Below are 21,671 nucleotides of genomic sequence, written 5' to 3' on the forward strand. Positions count from 1 at the left end.
ACCCGTGTCAAGCCATTCTGGGGTGCTGACTACCCATGTCACGCCGTTCTGGGGTGCTGACTACCCTTCGGTCCTGACGACCGAACCTCGGGGACTATTTCACCCCTACTGCTACTATCACATATATCATAACATAACATATTATCAGACATATCTGGGGTGCCTGAACTACCCTTCGGTCCTAACAACCGAACTCGGGGACTAGTCCCCTCCTACTACCTCTATCGCATATAACGTAAAAAGCCAGCATGCAAACATATCATCATATACTGTCAGACGTATCTAGGGTGTCTGACTACCCTTCGGTCCTAACAACCGAACTCTATTACTATCACATGTAACATATCATGCTAGCATATAACATATCAGGTAGTAGCAAACCTAGATGATATCACAAAGACAATCATCTATCATACATTTCCTACTGGTGGGCCGGCATTGTGGCCTTAGACCCACCGCTACTGGAAGGTAACTCACCTCGAAGTAGCTGCTGATCTGTGTGGGAAAGGTCTGTCTGTTGCTGCTTCGGAAATCCTCCGACTGCAATTCCCACCATACACTTAATCAATTACTGCTAACCGCCCTCAGGGTAAATTTTCCATTTACCCTTAACAAGTCATGAGTCAAGTCACAGTCAACTGCCAGTTGACCAGACTCGCCGAGTTGGCTAGCCAACTCGCCGAGTCCCTTTCCTTTAGTCTGACCATAATTGCGTCTCTACTCGTCGAGTTAAGCGTAGACTCGACGAGTCTTCCTTCTATACCCAAGGCCAATAGTCCTTCATCCTACTCGCCGAGTTGTATGAACAACTCGCCGAGTTCATCTTCATCCGAAGAACACTCTAAGCTGTGACTTGCCGAGTTGTTCTTGAGACAAGGAGATTGTCGTGAACTCGCCGAGTCGTTGCAATGACTCGCCGAGTGACTTCATGAGTGAGCCTGGCTTCCAACCCACTGAGTCATACCCAATGACTCACCACTCCAACTCGCAACACAAAAAGGGGAACAACCCGGGGACTCGCGACCCGACTCGCCGAGTCTGCCTCATGCAAAAACTATACACACGATTTTGCTTGAATCCAGCCCATGCCATACGTAGATCTGGGTTCCTAAGGCCTGGTTTACACGTAAAGTTTCCAACTTTACGTGTAGATAATCACCAATGAAGGTTTTAGGGCTCAAAGTGCACCAAAAGGGGTAGATCTAGGACTTTCATGCAATATGACTCCATAAAGGCAGTAGATCCAAGCTCCAGGGACTAAATCATGCCTAGATCTAAAGGCCAACAACTTATTACCACCCACCAAGCACAAACAAGCTTGAAGAATGGCTCAAAAAGGACTTTCATGAAGCTATTAGGGACTACAAGCTTGAAAACAGAGGGGAAACGAGCTATACCTCAAGGAGAACGTTGAGATGTCACAAAATTGCTTGGCCTCCTTCTCCTCTTCTTGATCTACTCTTCTTTCTCCTCAAAAACTTCAAGAACACACCCAAAACACTTCAATCTCACAAGGAAAAGGGCAAAGACGATGTTGGGAGCTCTGAGGGTGAATGGGGGCGAGGTTGGGGCGGAAATGAGTGTTTAAATAGGGTGCAAACCCTTGAAATTTAGGGTTTCAACAGACAGCGGTGACTCGCCGAGTCGCTAACTTAAACGTGCCCCCGGACCGCGTCCCTACTCGGCGAGTCGGACCTACAACTCCCCGAGTCCAAGGCTAAAATGACAATTACTAAGATAAATTTTATGTACCAGGAACCAGGTGCTACAACAAATTTTACCAAACCTTTTGATTCAGTGAATTGGGTATACCTGGACTCAATTATGAATCGGATGGGTTTTGGAAATAAATGGAGATATTGGATTCGTAACTGTCTGGAATCGGGTCGAGCATCGGTGATTATTAATGGTAGCCTAACGAATGAATTCTCAATGACTAAAGGAGTAAGACAGGGTGACCCGCTTTCTCCCTTCTTATTCATCATTACGATGGAAAGGGCTGAATGTGGCGATGAAAACTGCGGTTGAGAAAGGAATTTTTGACGGAGTAAAATTCCCTAACTCTAACATCTGTTTGTCTCATTTATTTTATGCAGCCGATGCTTTATTCATTGGTGAATGGTCGAGACGCAACATTGCCAACTTAGCAAGAATCTTAAGATGCTTTTATGTTTCATCTGGGCTCCAAGTAAACTTTAGCAAGTCCAGTGTGTTTGGTATTGGCGTATCTCCTAGTGAAGTCTCGAACTGGTCGGCTCTTCTTGGATGCGAACCATCATCCCTGCCATTCACTTACCTGGGTATCCCCGTCGGTGAAAACATGAACCGAAAGAATGCCTGGAGACCAATTGTCGAAAAGTTTCATTCCAAACTCTTATTGTGGAAAGCAAAAACACTTAACTTTGGAGGCAGATTAACCCTAACAAAAGTGGTTCTTGGCAGTCTCCCGACCTACTACATGTCCATCTTTAACGTTCCAAATGGTATTATTGAGACCCTTGAAAAAATCAAGAGGGGATTTATTTGGAGTAACAACCTGGAAAGGAAAAGCATCAGTTGGGTGGCATGGGAAACACTTATTGCCCCAAAAAAGGTGGGTGGTACAGGGCTTGGATCGATTAAGAGTCTCAATATTTCTCTACTAGCTAAATGGATGTGACGATTGAAAAACGAACACACAACACTTTGGGCGAATGTTATACGTTGCATTCATGACCTGGATGGAAGGCATCGTGCTTCTTTTGCCAACATATCTAGATCAGGGGTTTGGAAAAATATAGTCAAAATCAAAACCGCATTAAAAAATTTCAACATCGATTCCAAAAGATTTTTATATTGGAAACCAAATGACGATTGTTGGGCTTCTGATTTTGTGGTTGATAATCATTTTTCCGTAAGATTGTTACGTGAACGGATTGAAATGGCGAGTCACATTGTCTGTGATAGTCCATTTGAATGGGGCAAAGTAATACTGAATAAAATCTTATGCTTTATTTGGAGAGCGAAGATTGGCAGAATCCCATCATCTGTATCGTTAAAAGCTAGGGGTGTTCCGGTGCCATCGACCATTTGTGGGTCATGCAACTTGGATGAAGAGACGAGCGATCACATTCTTCTGTTATGCCCAGTGGCGAAGATCGTCATGAACTCGATCTTATCTTGGTGTGAAATTTCACATGATGGATTTTATTCGGTCAAAGACATGTTACTATTCATATCTCGGTGGTCTAAATGCAAAAAGAAAAGAAGCATGTTGAATACGATCTTATATGGAGGATTATGGTGTATATGGAATGACGGAAATCACAAGGTTTTTAGAAACATCCCTATCGTACTGGAGAAGACAGTGAAAAAGATAAAATCAATAACTTTCGTATGGTGTAAACATAGAAGTTCATTTAAAAACATGGATTGGAGAGTTTGGTATCTTGGTCCATTTCTCTGTTTGTAACTTTTTTCTCTTGTTCTTTTCTCCTTTCCCGTTTTGTTTTGTACTTTTTCCTTGCATCGTCTTGATGTGAGGCATTAACTTTTATTATATATTTGCCGTTTCAATATATATATATATATATATATATATATATATATATATATATATATATATATATATATATATATATATATATATATATATATATATCATCAATAAATACAATGTTAATTTTTCTTATATCTTTATCAATGAAATTTGGGTATACATGTTTTCTTTTTCAACTATTTGTAAATGAAACCATATTTATTAATGAAAGGTTTCATATTTCGAGGTTTTTTATTTTATTTTATTTTATTTTATTTTATATTTTTTTTATAACAAATATTCAAAGTTTATCGTTTTATGCTCTAAGAATAATATGTATAATTGCATATCAATGTTTTTTTTTCCTTGTATCTACTTATTATTATTGGGATGGAATATCATTAATGTCATTAAAATATACAAAGTTTTCCAACAAGCAAGTATTTGTGACACATGAGAGCAACTGTGAAAGCCATGTTTATTTATTCACAAGATTTTAACAAAAAACAGAAAAAAAAATGTTTTTAAAGGCAATATTATACGCACTATTGATGTTTTCGTTGTTGGATGAAAATTGGTGTATGTAAACCTAAAAAATCAAAGGATTGGTAGGCCAAACATGGCTTAAATTCATGGGTCTATATCTTGTTGATTGAGAAAGTTAGCATTTTTCAAACGTTTATTTAGTTTCCTCAAAATCAGTCATCTAACACAACCATAATCAACTACAAGATTCATTGCTTGCTTTTATACCCCACACCCTATCACTCTCTCTATCATTTGATATTTCAAATTTCAACCACCACATTCTCCTATTAAGCATTAGCCAAATTTGGCAAAATCGATGAATTAAATAGATTAAATAATAAGTCTATATTAGTTTCTTTTCTATTCATTAGAAAAATATTTTTTATGTTGCCTTGAACTATATATTAGAAATACCTCTGAACTACACAACTCAGTATCAGAGACAACCCACAGTACTCACAAAGAGCCCAATCCACATTATGATTATAAGTTTGCCAAGACTCAAATAGTCGAACCCTTAACATTTTCTGCAAGTATGCCACCTCGAAACCAACTCTGGTGGCACGCGCGCGCACGCGCACACACACACACACACACACACACACATATATATATATATATATATATATATATATATATATATATATATATATATATATATATATATATATATATATATATCACACCAAAAATCATTCCATCATATTTGCTATTACAACCGAATGTCTAATAACTTAAAAAGTAACCAATATACAATGAATGTATGCCGAACTACTTGAGGCATATAACTAACAAATTCCAAATCTTTGATGTAATGCAATAACTTGCAAGGTTTGATGGTGGCACCATACGTTACTAAATTCCCCTTTCAATCTGAGATATTAGGAACAGATGCTTGCAAGAATTAGTTAATTCATGAAATCAAATCTAGGTTTAGGGTGATAATTATGAGTTAAAATAGGTAATCCATATAGACTTTTAGAATAAGGCAATTTGATTACCCACCTCAATCTTTATGTTCAAATGTTTTTGGTTGTCGTTCTTCAATCAATGTTTGGACTCTCTGCATTGTGACATATTTTCACCATGAAACAAGAGAAAGATAATAAAGATTTACAACCACATTTTCAAGAACATTATTGAACTGAGTTTACCTTAAGAGAATTGTCAACTTCCTCTAGCTTTTGTAGTATTCCAAATTCACCAACAGGAGAGAGAATATCACGCCCAATGGATTGCAAGGGAGACATCTGCCATTTACCAAGGGATAAACAATGACACATACTAAACATTTTAGTACACTGGTTAGAAAATATATGATGCATACCGGTGCAGCATATGATTGGACATTTCTTGAAGAACTGGCATCTTCCAAGGTTGAAACTTGCCTAGAAAAAGTTTGATTTCGCATTTCTGAAAGTCGCATCAGCACAAACTGGACGAAATCATTAACAAACATGATGCGACTTTCAAGTTTCAACGTCTAATCAACAACAAATGGCGTTTAATTTAAGGATACCTTTTTGAATGCTCGAGGATCGACAATGCCTTCAATTTGAACATCATCACTTGGTGGCCTTCTTACACCAACATTCTCAATTCTAATGGAGTAGACACCAAAACGAGACTGCAGATACCCTGAGTATGATGAATATTTAGAATCAACAAGAAAGATAATCCAGAAGGTCATGTAAAGATAATGGAAGTCTGATTAATCAATTTAGTGTTAGATAAGAGCATATTAACATACCCTGTTCAATCACAACATCAGCAACAGAAGGTAACAGAACATGTTTCTCTTTCTTCAAGACCCCAAAACATGGAAATGGAACTGGCTTAGTTACCTGTGTCATAAAAATCATCACAATCACTATTTGTTGCCATTACTCTAAAAGACAGCATACTTGTTGATGAAAATTGATTACTTTGTAGACGATGGAATTGGGGGTGACATAGAGCTTTCGTGATTGTATCATACGCCGGAGTATGTATCGACGAACGGGAATGTACAGGAACATGAGCAAGCCGAAACCCCATGCCAAAATCAATAGCAACGAATAAAGTATCCACTGTGTCGTTTTAAGCTTTATGAAATCATCCTCAGCTTCTTCGAAGCTTGCAGAATATAGTATGGGCTCATCGTCATCTTCACCATCGTTAGCTTCACGCGTGTCGGACAATAACCCTTTCTCCAGATAATCAATCTCACCAATCCCACCGTTTTGTGATTCCATCTGAAGTGATCAAAACCCTAAAATCATTAACTTGTAAATAGAATTTCTGTTGAAGATGGAATACACGAATCGAATTGATGAACAAGTCCCTACCAATGTGATTTCTATCAGAACAGGTATGCAATGGAATCACTGATTTTGTTTTTCGTTTGGTTTGGATGATTCACTGAAGAGTTTGACTATTATGTTCAGACATGAACTCAAATCAGAAATATTCAAAGTTACAGGGGGTAATAATGTAATAGTTAAAAGCTGGAGGGATAGTAATGTAGTTAAATAAAGTCAGGGGGTTGTTGGTGCACTTTAAGCAACGAAATTTCCGAATGTTGTCGTCACTCAATGGTACGCAAAAGGGTTTTATGGTATCAACTATAAACCCTAGTTTAGGAGAAGCAGCAACGAGATACGAAATTAGCAATGGAGGACGGGAAGGTGAAGAAGAATAGTATTGGGCAACCAAAGGAGATTTTCGCATCCTGTGATTTCTCTAGTCTTGGGCTTCACCCTGCCTTATGTGACCAGCTTCGAGGTATGTCTAAGCATATCTTCATAAGAACACATCATATGCGTCCTTTCCAATTTCCATCTACAATTACAATGAAACGAGTAAGGATTACGATAGTTCCACTAGGGAAAAAGGATGAATCTTGCGACTTGTACTCCCTCTTTCCCACGATTGGATCGATTTTGTATGATGCTTTTCAGTTTACCTCTATTGTGACTTGAATTACTTGCTTGCATTGACAGACAGGATGGGCTATCAAGCTCCGACATTAGTTCAAGCACAAGCTATTCCAGTTATTCTCTCAGGAAGACATGTGTAATTTCCTTCCCAATCTCTGTCTAAATCTCTCATTTTTTTTTTGTCCATCTCTTTAATCTGTTGATTGTTTTGCTTCTGAATGAACAATTACAGGCTCGTTAATGCAGCTACAGGCACAGGCAAAACTGTAACATACCTTGCTCCAATCATTCATCAGTTGCAAAAGTGTGATCCTAGGATTGAACGATCTGATGGTACTTTTGGTATGTGCTCTTGGTATCCATATGAATTATTGTTCCATCCATTCATTTCCTTATCCTTTTAGTTGTTAGGATGAGAAACTTCATATATAGTTTGAATATGATCCACCATGATCTTGCTATAAACAGAGACATAGAAATTCATGTTTCAATAGGTGCTAACTTAAATTCAACTTTGATAACAGCATTGGTACTTGTACCAACACACGAGCTATGCATGCAGGTATATGAAAATCTACAGAAGTTATTGCACCGATTCCATTGGATCGTTCCAGGTTATATAATGGGTGGTGAAAACAGGTCAAAAGAGAAAGCCAGGTTGCGTAAAGGTAACAACTTTTTCATTACTTATTTCATCAAGATTCTAAAAAGATCAAAGTATTTCCTTTTCAGTTTTCAACAATTATAACATAAACATGATCATTTGTGTACAGGAATATCAATTCTTGTTGCAACTCCAGGACGTTTACTGGATCATTTAAAGCACACAGCATCATTTGTTCATAAGAATTTGCGATGGATAATATTCGATGAGGCAGACAGGTTTGATTTCTTAAATCCCATTTGGGAAACTGTATTTCTTTTCCACATGTTTGATCTTTATTCACAATCCATATGCAGGATTCTTGAACTAGGATTTGGTAAAGAGATAGAAGAGATACTTGATATTTTGGGTTCAAAAGGCAAAGATACTGAAGTTGTGAGACAAAATTTGCTCTTGTCAGCCACCTTAAATGAAAAAGTCAACCATCTTGCAAACATCAGTTTGGAAGATCCAGTTATGATTGGTCTTGATGAAAAAAAGATTCAACCATCTAATAAGCAAACTACATCATTGATTTCTGATGCGATTGAAAGATTAGAGAACTCTGGGAAAGTATCAGTTGCTTCAAATGAGGAATATAATCTTCCAGCTCAACTGAATCAGAGATATGTCAAAGGTAATTAAAAAAAAAAAATTACTTTCATAGTTTCATAAGCTTCAATTACATTGTTCTTATAGTTTACTCATATCCAGTACCTTGTGGCTCTCGTCTTGTGGTGCTCCTTTCCATTCTAAAGAATTTATTCACTGGAGAACCTTCTCAAAAGGTAAAGCCATCCTTAAAAAGGTAATGATGTTTGTCTGGATAAAGTGCTGTATACATAAAGACTCTTTCTTTTGTGATTTCAGATTGTGGTATTCTTCTCAACATGTGATGCAGTCGATTTCCATCATGCACTATTAAGTCAATTTCATGGATTATCAAATTCACAAACAGAAACAGAAAATAAACATCTATTTGTGCAATGTAACATTTTAAGATTACATGGAAACATGAAGCACGAAGATCGAGTCAAAACATTCAATTCTTTCAAAACTGAAAAATCAGCTCTTTTATTATCAACCGATGTTTCTGCAAGAGGTCTAGATTTTCCAAAAGTCCGTTGCATTATTCAGTATGATTCCCCTGGTGAAGCAACTGAGTATGTTCATAGAGTTGGAAGAACTGCTCGATTAGGTGAAAAAGGGGATTCCTTGTTGTTTCTTCAACCAATTGAAGTTGATTATCTACAAGAGCTTCAAAAACATGGTGTAATGTTAACAGAATACCCTCTTCTCAAACTTCTAGATGGTTTTCCTTTACATGGTTTAAATTTAAAACACCATCACCATGTGAAAAAGTTTGTCTCAGTCGAGATGCATCCATGGGTGGTTTCTTTGCAGAGGTCCCTTGAATCCTTCATCTTTAAGGAGGTATGATTTCATTTCAACAATCTTGTTTTAATTCCTTGTTAAATTACGTTTTTGGTCCTTGAGTTTTAATATATATTTTTTTTGGGTAAAAATTAATGCAGGGGAAGATGAAGAAATTAGGGCAGAATGCGTTTTGTTCGTGGGTAAGAGCATACAGTGCGCATCGTGGGGAGTTGAAGAGTATATTCATGGTGAAGAAGCTTCACTTGGGACACGTGGCAAGAAGTTTTGGGCTCAAGGAACAGCCGTCTTTGGTGGGTAGATCTGTCCAGAAGAAGCATACGGAAAAAAGGAAAAGGGAAGAGAAAACGAAAACACAGAAGAGAGGGGGTTTGGATTTGAAGAAGAAGAGAAAGACACTAACTGATTATGATTGAGACACGTGGCACTTTGTGACAGGTGAGATTGAGTTGGCAAGAAAAGATGTAAAATGGACCCAAATTTTGGTTTTTTAATTTTAATTTTATAAAATAGAGTGGAAGTTAATGAGAATCTGTGAATGGGTCCAGGGAGAAAAGGGTAAATGTAGCTTTATGTATTGGCTGGCTATGTGGGTGGTATGTCATTGATGTGATGATGATGTTGAAAGTACGAATGACCTCGCTTTTATTAGCCTAATCCTCTCGAATGGCCCATTGCTTTAAGAAGAATATGTGACTTTAGTTATGCCACATATAGGTGCACAACATGGTTTTTTATCTTCCAGATTCAGATCGGTTCTAAAATCGAATCCGATCATGGTCAACGAAAGTCAAACCAGAATGTGTTGCTTATCATTAAATAATTAAATGATGTATTTGATATGTATTTTTTTTTTAATGTTTTAAACTATTTATTGTTTATTGAATAGTTAATCGATTGATAGAAATGTATTTTTTATGTTTTTAAATGTTTTTCATAGGATCTTACGGTTTGATTCAATCTTATGATTATAATCTTGTAAAATGGAAATCAGTTATATATAAGATTTTGATTTCGACAACCTTGATTGTTAGAACTATAAATATCATGCAACAGTTTCTTAAAAGTTTCTTTTATATCTTTCATCTTTCAATTTCAATATATTAAAGTTAATTTTGCACAATCAAGTTAATGATGCGTGTAATACTGACAATGAAAAAATGTCGTCACAAACCGGTTTATATAGTATTTATAATTGTCCATCTATGACGGTGTATATATATATATATATATATATATATATATATATATATATATATATATATATATATATATATATATATATATATATATATATATGCGTGTAATACCGACAATGAAAAAATGTCGTCACAAACCGGTTTATATAGTATTTATAATTGTCCATCTATGACGGTATATATATATATATATATATATATATATATATATATATATATATATATATATATATATATATATATATATATATATATATATATGCGTGTAATACCGACAATGAAAAAATGTCGTCACAAACCGGTTTATATAGTATTTATAATTGTCCATCTATGACGGTATATATATATATATATATATATATATATATATATATATATATATATATATATATATATATATATATATATATATATATATATATATATATATATATATATATATATATTCGACATATTATCAAAAGATATAGAAAAACCTTTGTTTTGTAATTTATAAGTTTTTATTAGGGTTTAGGTCATTTTTGGTAACTTAACTTTTGGTTTTGTGCTCATTTGGTCACTTAACTCTTTTTAAGTTTTAAAAAGTTATCAAACTATTGGCTTTGTGCTCATTTAGTCACTTAACATTTGGTTTGGTCACATTTAGTCACCTAACTTTTAAAATTGTCCTAATTTAGTCACTAAACTTATAAACTTTTTCAAAATTTTAGTGACTAAATGAGCATAATTTTAAAAGTTAGGTGACTAAATGAGCACAAATCTAAAAGTAAAGTGACCAAACCAAAAGTTAAGTCACTAAATGAGCTCAAAGTCAAAAGTTTGATGACCTTTTGAAACTTAAAAAGAGTTAAGTGACCAAATAAGCACAAAACCAAAAGTTAAGTGACCAAAAATGACCTAAACCCTTTTTATTATGTAATATAAAAGTTTATCTATATTTTCTGTGTGTGAATATCCAAACAATTCAAATATAATTGTTAACTTCTTCATTTGTAAGTAGGGAAAATGACTTCTAAGGGTAACGAAGTATTAGACTTGTACAAAAACTACTACTGAACTTTTTTTTGTACACATCATCAATCAACTATAGCTTTTGTATACATATGACCATTAAACTTCAAATTTGTTCAAAAAATATCATTATGTTACCGGTAATAGTAGGCCACCAGCCATGTAACATGCCACGTGGCATGCCATGTGGCTACTGACGTGGATTTTATTGTATATTATATACACATTATACCATTAAACTATTTTTTGTACACGTTATACCATTAATTTTTTTTTTGTGTACATTTTACCATTAAACTTTTTTTACACATTTTACCATTAATCTTATATAATTTATTCAAAAAATATCATATCAAATAATACATATTTTTACCTAAAATGAGTTTTCCATCACCTATTGTGACTCCCTGATTTTGTAAGGTTTGGGGGAAACGGTTTGTTTTTTTTACAATGATACTAAGAACTTTCTTTTACAACTATATTGTGAATTTATGTTGGTCATACATCAATTGAAACCCACAAGGTTTGAACTTGAGACTTTTATCTGGAGTGGCGAAGAAATACTCAATTGTTCATTATTTTAGCTAATGTCTAGTAAACATATTCTTATAAGTCATTTTCTTAGGAAATTACGTTTGAGGCACACTTATAAACTCATGAAACATTTTGTACATGTTACCTTATTATAATCACCCCTCTTCTTGATTATGATTGATGATTAAAAAAGTGCATTTAAATTATGTCGTTGTTTACCGATAGGAAAATGACTTATAATGATAAGTTTATTAAAATTTAGAAAATCAGTAAAATCCACATCAGGTGATGGGAAACCTACTTTTATGTAATGATATGTATTTTTTGAAATAATATTTTTTTTCAATAAATTATTTAACATTAATGGTAAAATGTGTATAAAAAAAAAGTTTAATGGTAAAATGTGTACAAAAAAAAGCTTAATGGTATAATATGTACAAAAAATAGTTTAATGGTATAATGTGTACATAATAAACAGTAAAATCCACGTCAGCAGCCACATGACATGACCTATTATTATCGGTAATATAATGATATTTTTTGAACAAATGTGAGGTTTAATGGTCATATGTGTACAAAAGCTATAGTTGATTGGTGATATGTGTACAAAAAAAAAATTCAATGATATTTTTTTTAAAAGTCTAATACTTTGTTACCCTTAAAAGTCATTTTCCCTTGTAAGTACGAGGATTAGCCAAAGAATGGTAACACAAAGGAAAGAACCCGGAGAACCACGAGGACTAGTACAAAGTACAAACATCGGAAATTAAATTTATTCCGAATACTTTTTTTTTAAAATAAATTTTTGATCATTTCATTTTAGTAATTTTTCACATATTAATGCAATCGCGTTTAATGGTAGAGCAAGTTTTTTTTTTTTTTGATGAACTTCATCAATGGTGGGTTTTTGAAGTAGTTAAACGACAAACTTTCTTAAATCACGAATTTTGCCATCGTTTCCCGAACCAAAGTTTTGATCATAATTCGAAATAGTGCTTTAATTTGACATTATTGCTTGATCCTGATCCAAACCAAATTTCACCGCCTTGCAATAAAATTTTGAGTGATTTCTCTTATCTTGTATTAATGTATTTCCATCTTCTTTAAAGAAGACACTACTTTTCTTGCATTGAGCTTTCCTTTCGGTTGCTCGGCATTTCGCATGAGTCTTTACTTCTAGTATCTATCATCACCAAGTAACTGTGTTATAATCAAAATAGTGATAATTATGAAATTAATTATGTTTTTTTTAGTCAAAGGATTTTGTATTAAACAAGTAAGTCGGTCAATTAATTAGGGTTCCGTACGATTGCGAATTGGTAGGGTAGGGTACGCAATTATTTATATATTGATTTTTGATTTTTGATTTGTGTGTATATATTAATAAAAGAAAAGCAAGAGGAGACGTGTGGTGGGGATGAGGGTGGATCATGGATGTGTCGATCTCCAATACATCTTCTTCCTTGTTTCATCATCATTAGTTAACTAACTACAATTTTATTAGCATGTAAAAGCAATCGTAAACCATAATTTAATGGATTAAATACAAGATCTATCGTTTATCTATATTAAGAAGCCTTACTTGCTCTTGAAAAGAAATTTTATTTGTTTTTGGGGTCTTATTTTATCATTCTAAAAATCCTTCAAATCATTCTTTTAATTATCATACATGTCATATCTTATATGAGTAGGAAGATAAATAGAAAAAAAAAAAAAAAAAATATATATATATATATATATATATATATATATATATATATATATATATATATATATATATATATATATATATATAATTTTTCAATTAATAATTACCATTAAATCCTAAGAAATAATTGATTAGTATTTTGTATGCAAGAATGTGTTTACAATATCCTTACACTTGCTTGTCCAGGGTAACTATTATGTTTTCCTTTAACACAATTTTTTTTTATATTATCAATTATTTGAGAATATACGAGCTCACATAAAAAAGAAAATTTAAATAAGATGAAATAAATAATTTTTCATATTATTAATTATTTATGAATATACGAGGTCACATGAAAAAGAAAATATAAATGAGACCAAATAAATAATATATTGATATGATACAAACTTATATTTACCAACAATAATAAGTAAATAAATGCTTATTTATTATTTATTAACTAAAATAAAATTAAATAAATAAAAAATTAATTATTAAATTAACCAATATTTTATTTAATAAAGCCGATGAGTTGAGTTAATAAACTCCTTGGCTTGAAAAAGGCATTGAAAAATACTGAAAGCAAATTTTTCATTAAAAGAAATACGACACATATTTGGTTGGGTAATTATTTTTTCATCTTTTTCACGTTTAAATAAATTTTATTTTTTCTATTTACACTTGATCATTTAACTTGTTACATGTGTTCACATATTATTATTGTTATCTGTTATCTCATGTGACAATGATATATATAAACATATTTAACAAGTTAAATAATCAAATGTATACAAATTTTCTTTTTTGCCTAAATGTGAACAATTTTTTATTTTTATTTTTAAATTTTTTTATAATTTTTTTAAGATTTTTTATAGTTTCTTACAACATTTTTATGATATTTTTTTATAGGTTTATCAAATAAATATTTTAAACCTTGCTTATATTTTTTTCTAATTTTTTCTCTACTTTCATATAATTTTCATATATATATATATATATATATATATATATATATATATATATATATATATATATATGCTTTTAAACCAAATATTTCTAAATGTTTAAAATTTCTTTACAAGTTTTTAATTTTTTTTACATTTTCATACAATTATTTTATAACTTTAATACAATTATTTCTAATCTTTCTTTTACAACATTTTTAAAGTATTTCATAGATTTTGTATGACAATTTAATACTTTTTATAACATTTTAAAATACTTTCGTTAAATACTAGTTTAGAACATTGTATTAAAAAAATTAAACTTTACAAACTTCTAATTAAAAAATATAAAAAAGTTGTAATAATTTTAAAACATTTACATTATATAGATTTTTCTTGTTTTTTATTTGCTACATAATATTAACTTTTTATTTTTTTTAAATGACCTTCCATACTTATTATTATATATTTAATTTATTTAATTTATTGTTAGATAATATTTTCTTTAAAAATATTACATATGCTTAGAAACAAAAAAATATATAAGAGACTATATATAATATTTCACCAAAAACATATTTATTAATTAAAAAATAAAGTTTAGAATTGATCAATATTTAATTAGTATTTATGATAATAAGTTTTTGTTAAAAATAAATTAGTAGAAAATTAATTTGTCAGATCAAAAGACTATAAATGAAATAAATAATCAATCATTATGGATACTTTAAAAATAATGTTTGGAAAAATAATATAAAAAAATGATAAATAAAATTGTTACTAAAAGTGAATAAATTGACTTATCAGGGTAATAAATTTCCGTTTTGTTCACATTTAGGCTATTTCTGTTTTTTGTACACATTTGACCATTTACTTTGTTAAATGTGTTCACATGTTACTATTGTTACATGAGATAGTCGGTGACCATAGTAATATGTGAATAGATTTAATAAGTTAAATGATCAAATATGTATAAAAAGGTTGTCTACATGTGAACAAAGCGACAAAGACGATTACCCTTATATGTCATTTTTCCATACTGAAAACCACAAAGAGCTCTCCTTCCAAACCCTAAATTTGGCGCTCCCTATTCCTTACCTTTTGTCATCAACCAGCCCAACAACAATAAGAAAAAATAACAACTTTGGTTGGTCTGAGATAATCAATCGTGCTTACTATCGCATGATATCTAAAGACCCATAAACTTAAATAGTGGATTCTTACATCTTATGATTATATTTGTTGATCATATTAGTTCTAATTAGATAGGGTCGGTCCTTAACATATTTTTTGCACTCGGACGATCCTTATGGTTTAGTTTTATTATATTTTTCATCCCTAAAAGATATAAAATGACCTTACTGTCCTTATATTTTTATTTTTATTTTTTTTTCATTACATTTTAATTATTATAATTTAAAGAAAAAGTAAAAAAAAGGTATACCCACCCCTATACACAACATCTTTGTCTCTCTCCCCGTCTGATTTTATTGTCACCAAAGCTCCACCACTAAGAATTTATGTTGCCCCTCTGCCACCCATAAGACCACCAATCCACTTCTCTCACGAAATACACTTCTCTGCAGAGCACCACCATTACCATCAACTTTTACTACCATCGACTACCCATGGATGCTCAAACCTGCAAACAGATGTAGGGTTTCCATCTCATACTGAAATTCAATCTGTCTCTTGCTGAAATCGATTCAATCCATGGCTGTGGTTACTGGCCAAATTGATTTGTCTCATGGGTTCTCACCCAAAAATACAAACCCTCTTTCTTTCTTTATATTCTCTACCATGAAAGCAAAATCAGTCTCACCCAGAAATCGATTTCAGTTATGGTTTTGGGGAGTCTTGATATGAAGAAATCGATTTCGATTTTGGTTACATGGGTTAATTTTGATTCTGGTTACAAGGGTTTTAACTTGATTTGGTTTCTGAATTTTGCTTTTCATTTTGATTTCTGGTATCAATTTTCCATTAAGGATTGCAATGGTTTAGATGGTGGTGGTGTTTCACAGGGTTGCAATGGCAGTTTCAGATGGGATGAGTGGTTTTTAATTTTAGTTTTGCAATTGTAGTCATGGTTTCCAATTTTAGTTTTTCAATTGGTTTGGTTTATGCAAAATTTATCTTTTGTTATTCATTTTATGATGAGGATTGTGATGGGTGGGTAGTGGTGTAAGTGACCGATGAGGTGGGTAGTGGTGTTGTGGGTTGCTAGAAGGTAAAGGGAAAGGGACAGACAATTTTTTTTTTAAAGATATGATAAATAAATAACAAAAAATTATATATATATATATATATATATATATATATATATATATATATATATATATATATGTATGTATGTATATATATATGTATGTATATATATATATATATATATATATATATATATATATATATAGAGAGAGAGAGAGAGAGAGAGAGAGAGAGTGAGAGAGAGAGAGTTCCCGTTAGGAACAATTAATTTTTGCATATCCAAACTTCCGCCACATGATATTCACTTATTGCCAACTTTAGTCCTCGCCTTGGTCGGTGCTGAAATGAAGCGGCTACATATAAACTCATCAGGGAACTTTAGTTATTAACAACTTCTCCCCCTAATCGAATCAATTGGTGTACCAAAGCGCTAGAGACAGAATGAGATCAGATACAGAGAGAGAGAGAGAGAGAGAGATAGAGATAGAGAGAGAGAGAGCTGAGGAAGAGGGTGAAGGAAGTCAATATGTCGTTGCTACTATAGGTCAGTGATGTCGTCGCCGGAGAGCAAGAATGGTCACTGTTGGCCAATCCGTTTCCATATGGTATGCTTCCACTTTCTTCTATCTCAAAGAGAGTCTCCACCATCCACGGTCAGCATAACGACCTTCAACACTACCAATTGCTACTCTCCGAAAACCCTCACAAGCATTGGCCACCACTCTACCCCCGTTTCTTTCTTCTTTGGATTTTTGGGTATGTGAGGCAGTGATTGTGTATCCGCCTTCACCGTCACCAGCATCAACACCATCCATCGTCAACCCAAACCCTATTGGTGGATCTAGACTCAATGCCTCCTTCTCTTCTCTCTCATTTGATCAAACATAAAATTAATCAAGATAGATTGAGTTGGAGATAACATCTATCACCACCATCATCGACATGTTATGTTGTGAGTTGCTATCTCCTCCGTCATTCTCTCATCTTCATTTTTTTCTGGAATCATTTTCGTCTTCCCTAAATGAAGGTTAACCCTATTTCTTTTTCCTTTTCACGTGTAGTCAATTTAAATATAAAATGTATTCTTAGCTGTTATGTAAACAAAGTACTGCTGATTTTTATTATTATCTTTATATTTCAACCTTTCTATTAAGTAATAAGAAACTTGAAGCATCGTATATCTCAAATGATATGGGGATCCCTTGGTGGTGAATTTGAATTACATCATTGTGAAAAAAGATGTTAGTTTTAGCAAGGATGGAACATGCTTCATATCAAATGAATTGGTAAGAATCCCTTGGTATTGTATACTCCTGTTTTTTATAACATATATACTCAAGTAGTTTCATAAATTGATTTGGTAGATGTTGCTCCAGTTTGCGAGTTCTTGAAATATGCCTTCTATGGAATTCTTGGATGAGCTATTCAATGGAACTTTTCCAAGTTCTTAGTTGATAAAAACATGCAACATGTTCATCGATACTACCCTGTTACCTCACCTTTTATAGTCGAGGCAAAGATGGAAATACCCTTCTAATAAACTGATTTCATTTCTTTATCTTACAGAAAATGAAAGAACATGTTGGGAAGAAGTAAGAACAATTCAGTAAGCCCTGTTTTTGTTGATGAGAACCTTTTCCAATACCCTTCAAACATGTCAAATCAATTACACTTGGAAATAGTATGTTTTTCATATTTACTTTCACTGTTAACTCCATTATTTTTTATGATTATAGGGACAACTATTGGTTCATCAAATGCAACCATTTTAGGGAATTTCTTCTAACAGTTTTAGTCGCCAATGAGGTAAATACTTATGATCAGATAAAATTAGTAATTTTGGAATATCCTATGGAAGAAGTCAATGTATGATTTCTATTGTCCATCACAGGTCAATTTTCCTCTACCGATCCCTTTCTTTGGTATTAGATGTTAAAAATGGCACTACTAGAAAAAAAGGCCTTTTACGACGCTCATTGCGCGTCGTAAAACGCTCAGACGACGCGCAAATGCGTGTCAAGGAAGGCCCTGTCATAAAGAGAGATGACGCGCTTTTGCGTGTCGTCTATAGACGACGCGCATTTACGACGCGCATTTATGACGCACATTTACGACGCGCGGTTATGACACGCAATGCGTATCAAGGAAGGCCCTGTCATAAAGGAAGACGACACGCATTTGCGTGTCGTAACCTTACGACGCGCGTGTTTATGACACGCAATGCTTTTCAAGGAAGCCCCTGTCAAGAAAGGCCATGTCATAAATAAAGATGACACACATTTTTGCGTATCATAATTTTAAATGTTTTAAAAAAATATTATTTATAGATTTACTAATTTTTCATATTAAATAATACATTAGAAATCTCATAATAATAAATAAAATACCATAAATAACAAATATAATTCATTTCACTAATATGTCAAATACAAATAATTATTCCAATAGTGAGTAAATGTTATAAAAAAATGAACTCATTTATATACAATTGCATTAATTATCTAGCTTACTATGTGCCAACAAACTTCTATCTTTTTCCTTCTCTGCATAAACTTCATTAGCAGCATCCTAAAGAACCTCTATCTTTTTCATCAGCAACATCCTCAAAAACTTCTATCTTTTTCCTTCTCTGCATAAACTTCTATCTCACACTCAATGTAGTTTTAAACATCAGGTTTAAAAAATCAACTTTAAGGTTGCCTTGTTAAAGAGAATGACTAGAATAGATTTCCCTTTTTCACAAGGCATGTGCTTGCTTTCACATATATATGGAATCATTCTAACAAAAAAAAAATTGTTCATGTCAACTACTCCAAGGACTATTACGTAATTTAACATGAAGAATTTTGTCCATATGAAAGGATTGACTTTAAACTTTATAAAAATCATTTAAATGAACTTACCTGACCATGAAGCGTGTTGATCCAGGATCTCCTTGCCTTCCTGCTCTGCCACGAAGCTTTGTAAAGCAAGAAATAAATTAAAAAAGTGAGTCTGAAAGTATATGCTAAATTTATGTAAAACCTTAAAACACAATACTGATGCAAAGTTACCTGATTATCAATTCTTCGGGACTCATGCAAAGATGTCCCAATGACATGGAGACCACCAAGTCGTTTGACTTCCAATCCTTCATGAAAGCAATGAATCTCACAGTCCTTTAGAACCGATAAATAGGCAATTGCAATGCAAGGACCCAGGGCCGGTCCAAAGAAATATGTTGCCCGGGGCAATAAGACATAATGATGCCCTAATTATATATTTTCAGAAACTAATATCATAATTCATAAAATTTACCCTAGTTCACTGTTTTTCAATCATAACTCAGAAAAAAAACACTAATAATTTTAGAAAGTAAGAAAATTAATATAAAAAATCATAATATTTACCTCAGTACTTTGATAGGTAACAGTGAGAATGCAATGACATGCAATGACATGTAGACTACTGATCCACCTTTAAACAATGCTTTAGGTACCTAGCTATCATCCAGAAAACAACAAAACAGACAAAAATTTACACTAATCCCATCACAAACAAAACCAGCTGCTATTATCACAAATAACAAATATAATATACTCCAGACAGTATTAAAATGTAGCAGCATCCAAACATATTATAAGATGAAAAAGTTAATAAGACGAAGAAGTAAGAAGTTCTGAAATAAAGAGAGAATATTATCTGTAGTGTAATATTCCAAATGGACTTGAAAAGTTCTTGTATCTTGACCATCTACCATTATCAAACCTGTCATTTTTATACCAAATTAAATTCAAAACCAAATTTTAGCTTGACCATCCATCATTATTCCGTCCCCTGAGAATTGGGGACAAAAATAGCCTCAGGGGTATTTTGGGAAAGTTCCAATTTAATTAAGTTTTTGTAATAAAATATGATTGTAGTTCGTGAATTGCCATAATATCACCTCCATTGTTGGCGTAATTCAGGAAAAAGCCCACAGGGGCATTTTAGGAAAATGCTTTTATTATTTTTGTTTCCCGGTTTTAGACTATGAGTCAAACTCTTTTTCTTTTAGTATAAATATGCTACGTTATAGGTATTTAGAAAGAAGTTTTTCAGCAATAAAAGTTTTCTTTTCCACCAAGCAAAATAAAAAATCCCATCTTTTTCTTCCCCTGTTATCACCTGTTGCCAGCCATGTAGTTTTTTTTTTCCTTTTTTTCTTCCTGTTCTGTTTTGTTTTCTGTTCTTAGGGAACAAGGTTGCAGCAAGGTATCAGGTAGATACCTTACATCCATAACGTTCAGGTTCTTTGAGAATATCTTCTTTCAGTCGAGCTTCCATTCTCTCCACTCTTTCACAGTAAATTCCCTACATTAAACCACTTGACACTTGAGTATATTTAAATAATAAACATTAAAAATGAGAGAGGATTATTATTATATACCGTATACTCGAGCATGTTTTTGTAGGGTCTTTCAACCTCACGAAGCAGAAAGGGCTTTCCATTAATGTAAATAACAGGTTCTTCTCTCATGTTGTGCCAAAAGACGGGTCTACCCAGGCCACCTTTAAAGCTACCTATTCTTTGCATAACAGATTTAATTCTTTCCACAGTTGGATTTGTAACACCATAGACTGGGAACCCGCCCTAAAGCAGATTTAGTTCTGCATCGAGGCACACTTGTCAATCACTTTGTCCACCTGTCGTTTGCCTTCAACACCACCCTAAAACCATGTCAATCAAAAAGAAGTTACTCAAGAATGTTGTTGTAATTGGAAATTTATAAGGAAAAAGGTTCATTTGCATACTGTAAAAGCATGCAATCATAAAACATAAACTTCACAGAGACAAAAAAAAAAGTACCAGAAGCTCCTATTCGATTTAAATAGATCAATGTGGCAATGACCATCCCTGTGGTAGTACGCCCATGCCCCATTTGGCAGTTAAAGATTATTTCTGTCTTAAGATCAGCTCTTGAAATTCTATCAACCTATAAAGATCATAAAACACAAATCATATATAAAGTATAATCTAAGTTAAATATTTTCATTTTGTTAAATGAAAATAACACTCACCAACGTATCAAAATCATGTTCCTTGGGTGATTTTTCATCTGTTG

The 21,671-nt window shown here is 32.9% G+C and overlaps 2 protein-coding genes and 1 long non-coding RNA gene across 5 annotated transcripts; 1 reads left to right on the plus strand and 2 right to left on the minus strand.

Moving 5' to 3' along the window:
* Nucleotides 1–4,723: 4,723 nt before the first annotated feature.
* LOC111905175 (uncharacterized) lies at nucleotides 4,724–6,504 on the minus strand. 2 transcript variants are annotated; one of them, XM_023900859.2, is made up of 8 exons: nucleotides 6,373–6,504; nucleotides 5,971–6,296; nucleotides 5,796–5,889; nucleotides 5,565–5,683; nucleotides 5,373–5,480; nucleotides 5,200–5,295; nucleotides 5,051–5,108; nucleotides 4,724–4,918 (listed from the first exon to the last, which is right to left on the minus strand). In XM_023900859.2, exons 2-7 carry the CDS (start codon nucleotides 6,277–6,279, stop codon nucleotides 5,052–5,054), a joined length of 783 nt encoding a protein of 260 aa, XP_023756627.1. In that variant the 5' UTR covers nucleotides 6,280–6,296; nucleotides 6,373–6,504; the 3' UTR covers nucleotides 4,724–4,918; nucleotide 5,051. The 2 variants fall into 2 exon arrangements, with proteins under 2 accessions (XP_023756627.1, XP_023756618.1); XM_023900850.3 differs by having other exon boundaries at nucleotides 5,971–6,279; nucleotides 6,373–6,487.
* A 108-nt stretch (nucleotides 6,505–6,612) lies between these two features.
* Nucleotides 6,613–9,923, plus strand: LOC111905163 (DEAD-box ATP-dependent RNA helicase 17). 2 transcript variants are annotated; one of them, XM_023900843.3, is made up of 10 exons: nucleotides 6,613–6,808; nucleotides 7,027–7,099; nucleotides 7,196–7,305; nucleotides 7,488–7,631; nucleotides 7,737–7,845; nucleotides 7,924–8,243; nucleotides 8,321–8,394; nucleotides 8,477–9,040; nucleotides 9,142–9,439; nucleotides 9,550–9,923. In XM_023900843.3, the coding sequence occupies exons 1-9, from the start codon at nucleotides 6,697–6,699 to the stop codon at nucleotides 9,415–9,417; spliced, it is 1,782 nt and encodes a 593-aa protein (XP_023756611.1). In that variant the 5' UTR covers nucleotides 6,613–6,696; the 3' UTR covers nucleotides 9,418–9,439; nucleotides 9,550–9,923. The 2 variants fall into 2 exon arrangements, with proteins under 2 accessions (XP_023756611.1, XP_052621527.1); XM_052765567.1 differs by lacking the exon at nucleotides 9,550–9,923 and having other exon boundaries at nucleotides 6,616–6,808; nucleotides 9,142–9,532.
* Nucleotides 9,924–18,971: 9,048 nt separating this feature from the next.
* LOC128127081 (uncharacterized) lies at nucleotides 18,972–20,075 on the minus strand. Its single transcript, XR_008225141.1, has 3 exons — nucleotides 19,641–20,075; nucleotides 19,491–19,546; nucleotides 18,972–19,216 (listed from the first exon to the last, which is right to left on the minus strand). It is a non-coding gene; the product is annotated as an uncharacterized LOC128127081 (long non-coding RNA).
* Between the last annotated feature and the right edge of the window lie 1,596 nt (nucleotides 20,076–21,671).

This window comes from Lactuca sativa, chromosome 7 (genome assembly GCF_002870075.4).
Source record: "Lactuca sativa cultivar Salinas chromosome 7, Lsat_Salinas_v11, whole genome shotgun sequence".
NCBI lineage: Eukaryota > Viridiplantae > Streptophyta > Magnoliopsida > Asterales > Asteraceae > Lactuca > Lactuca sativa.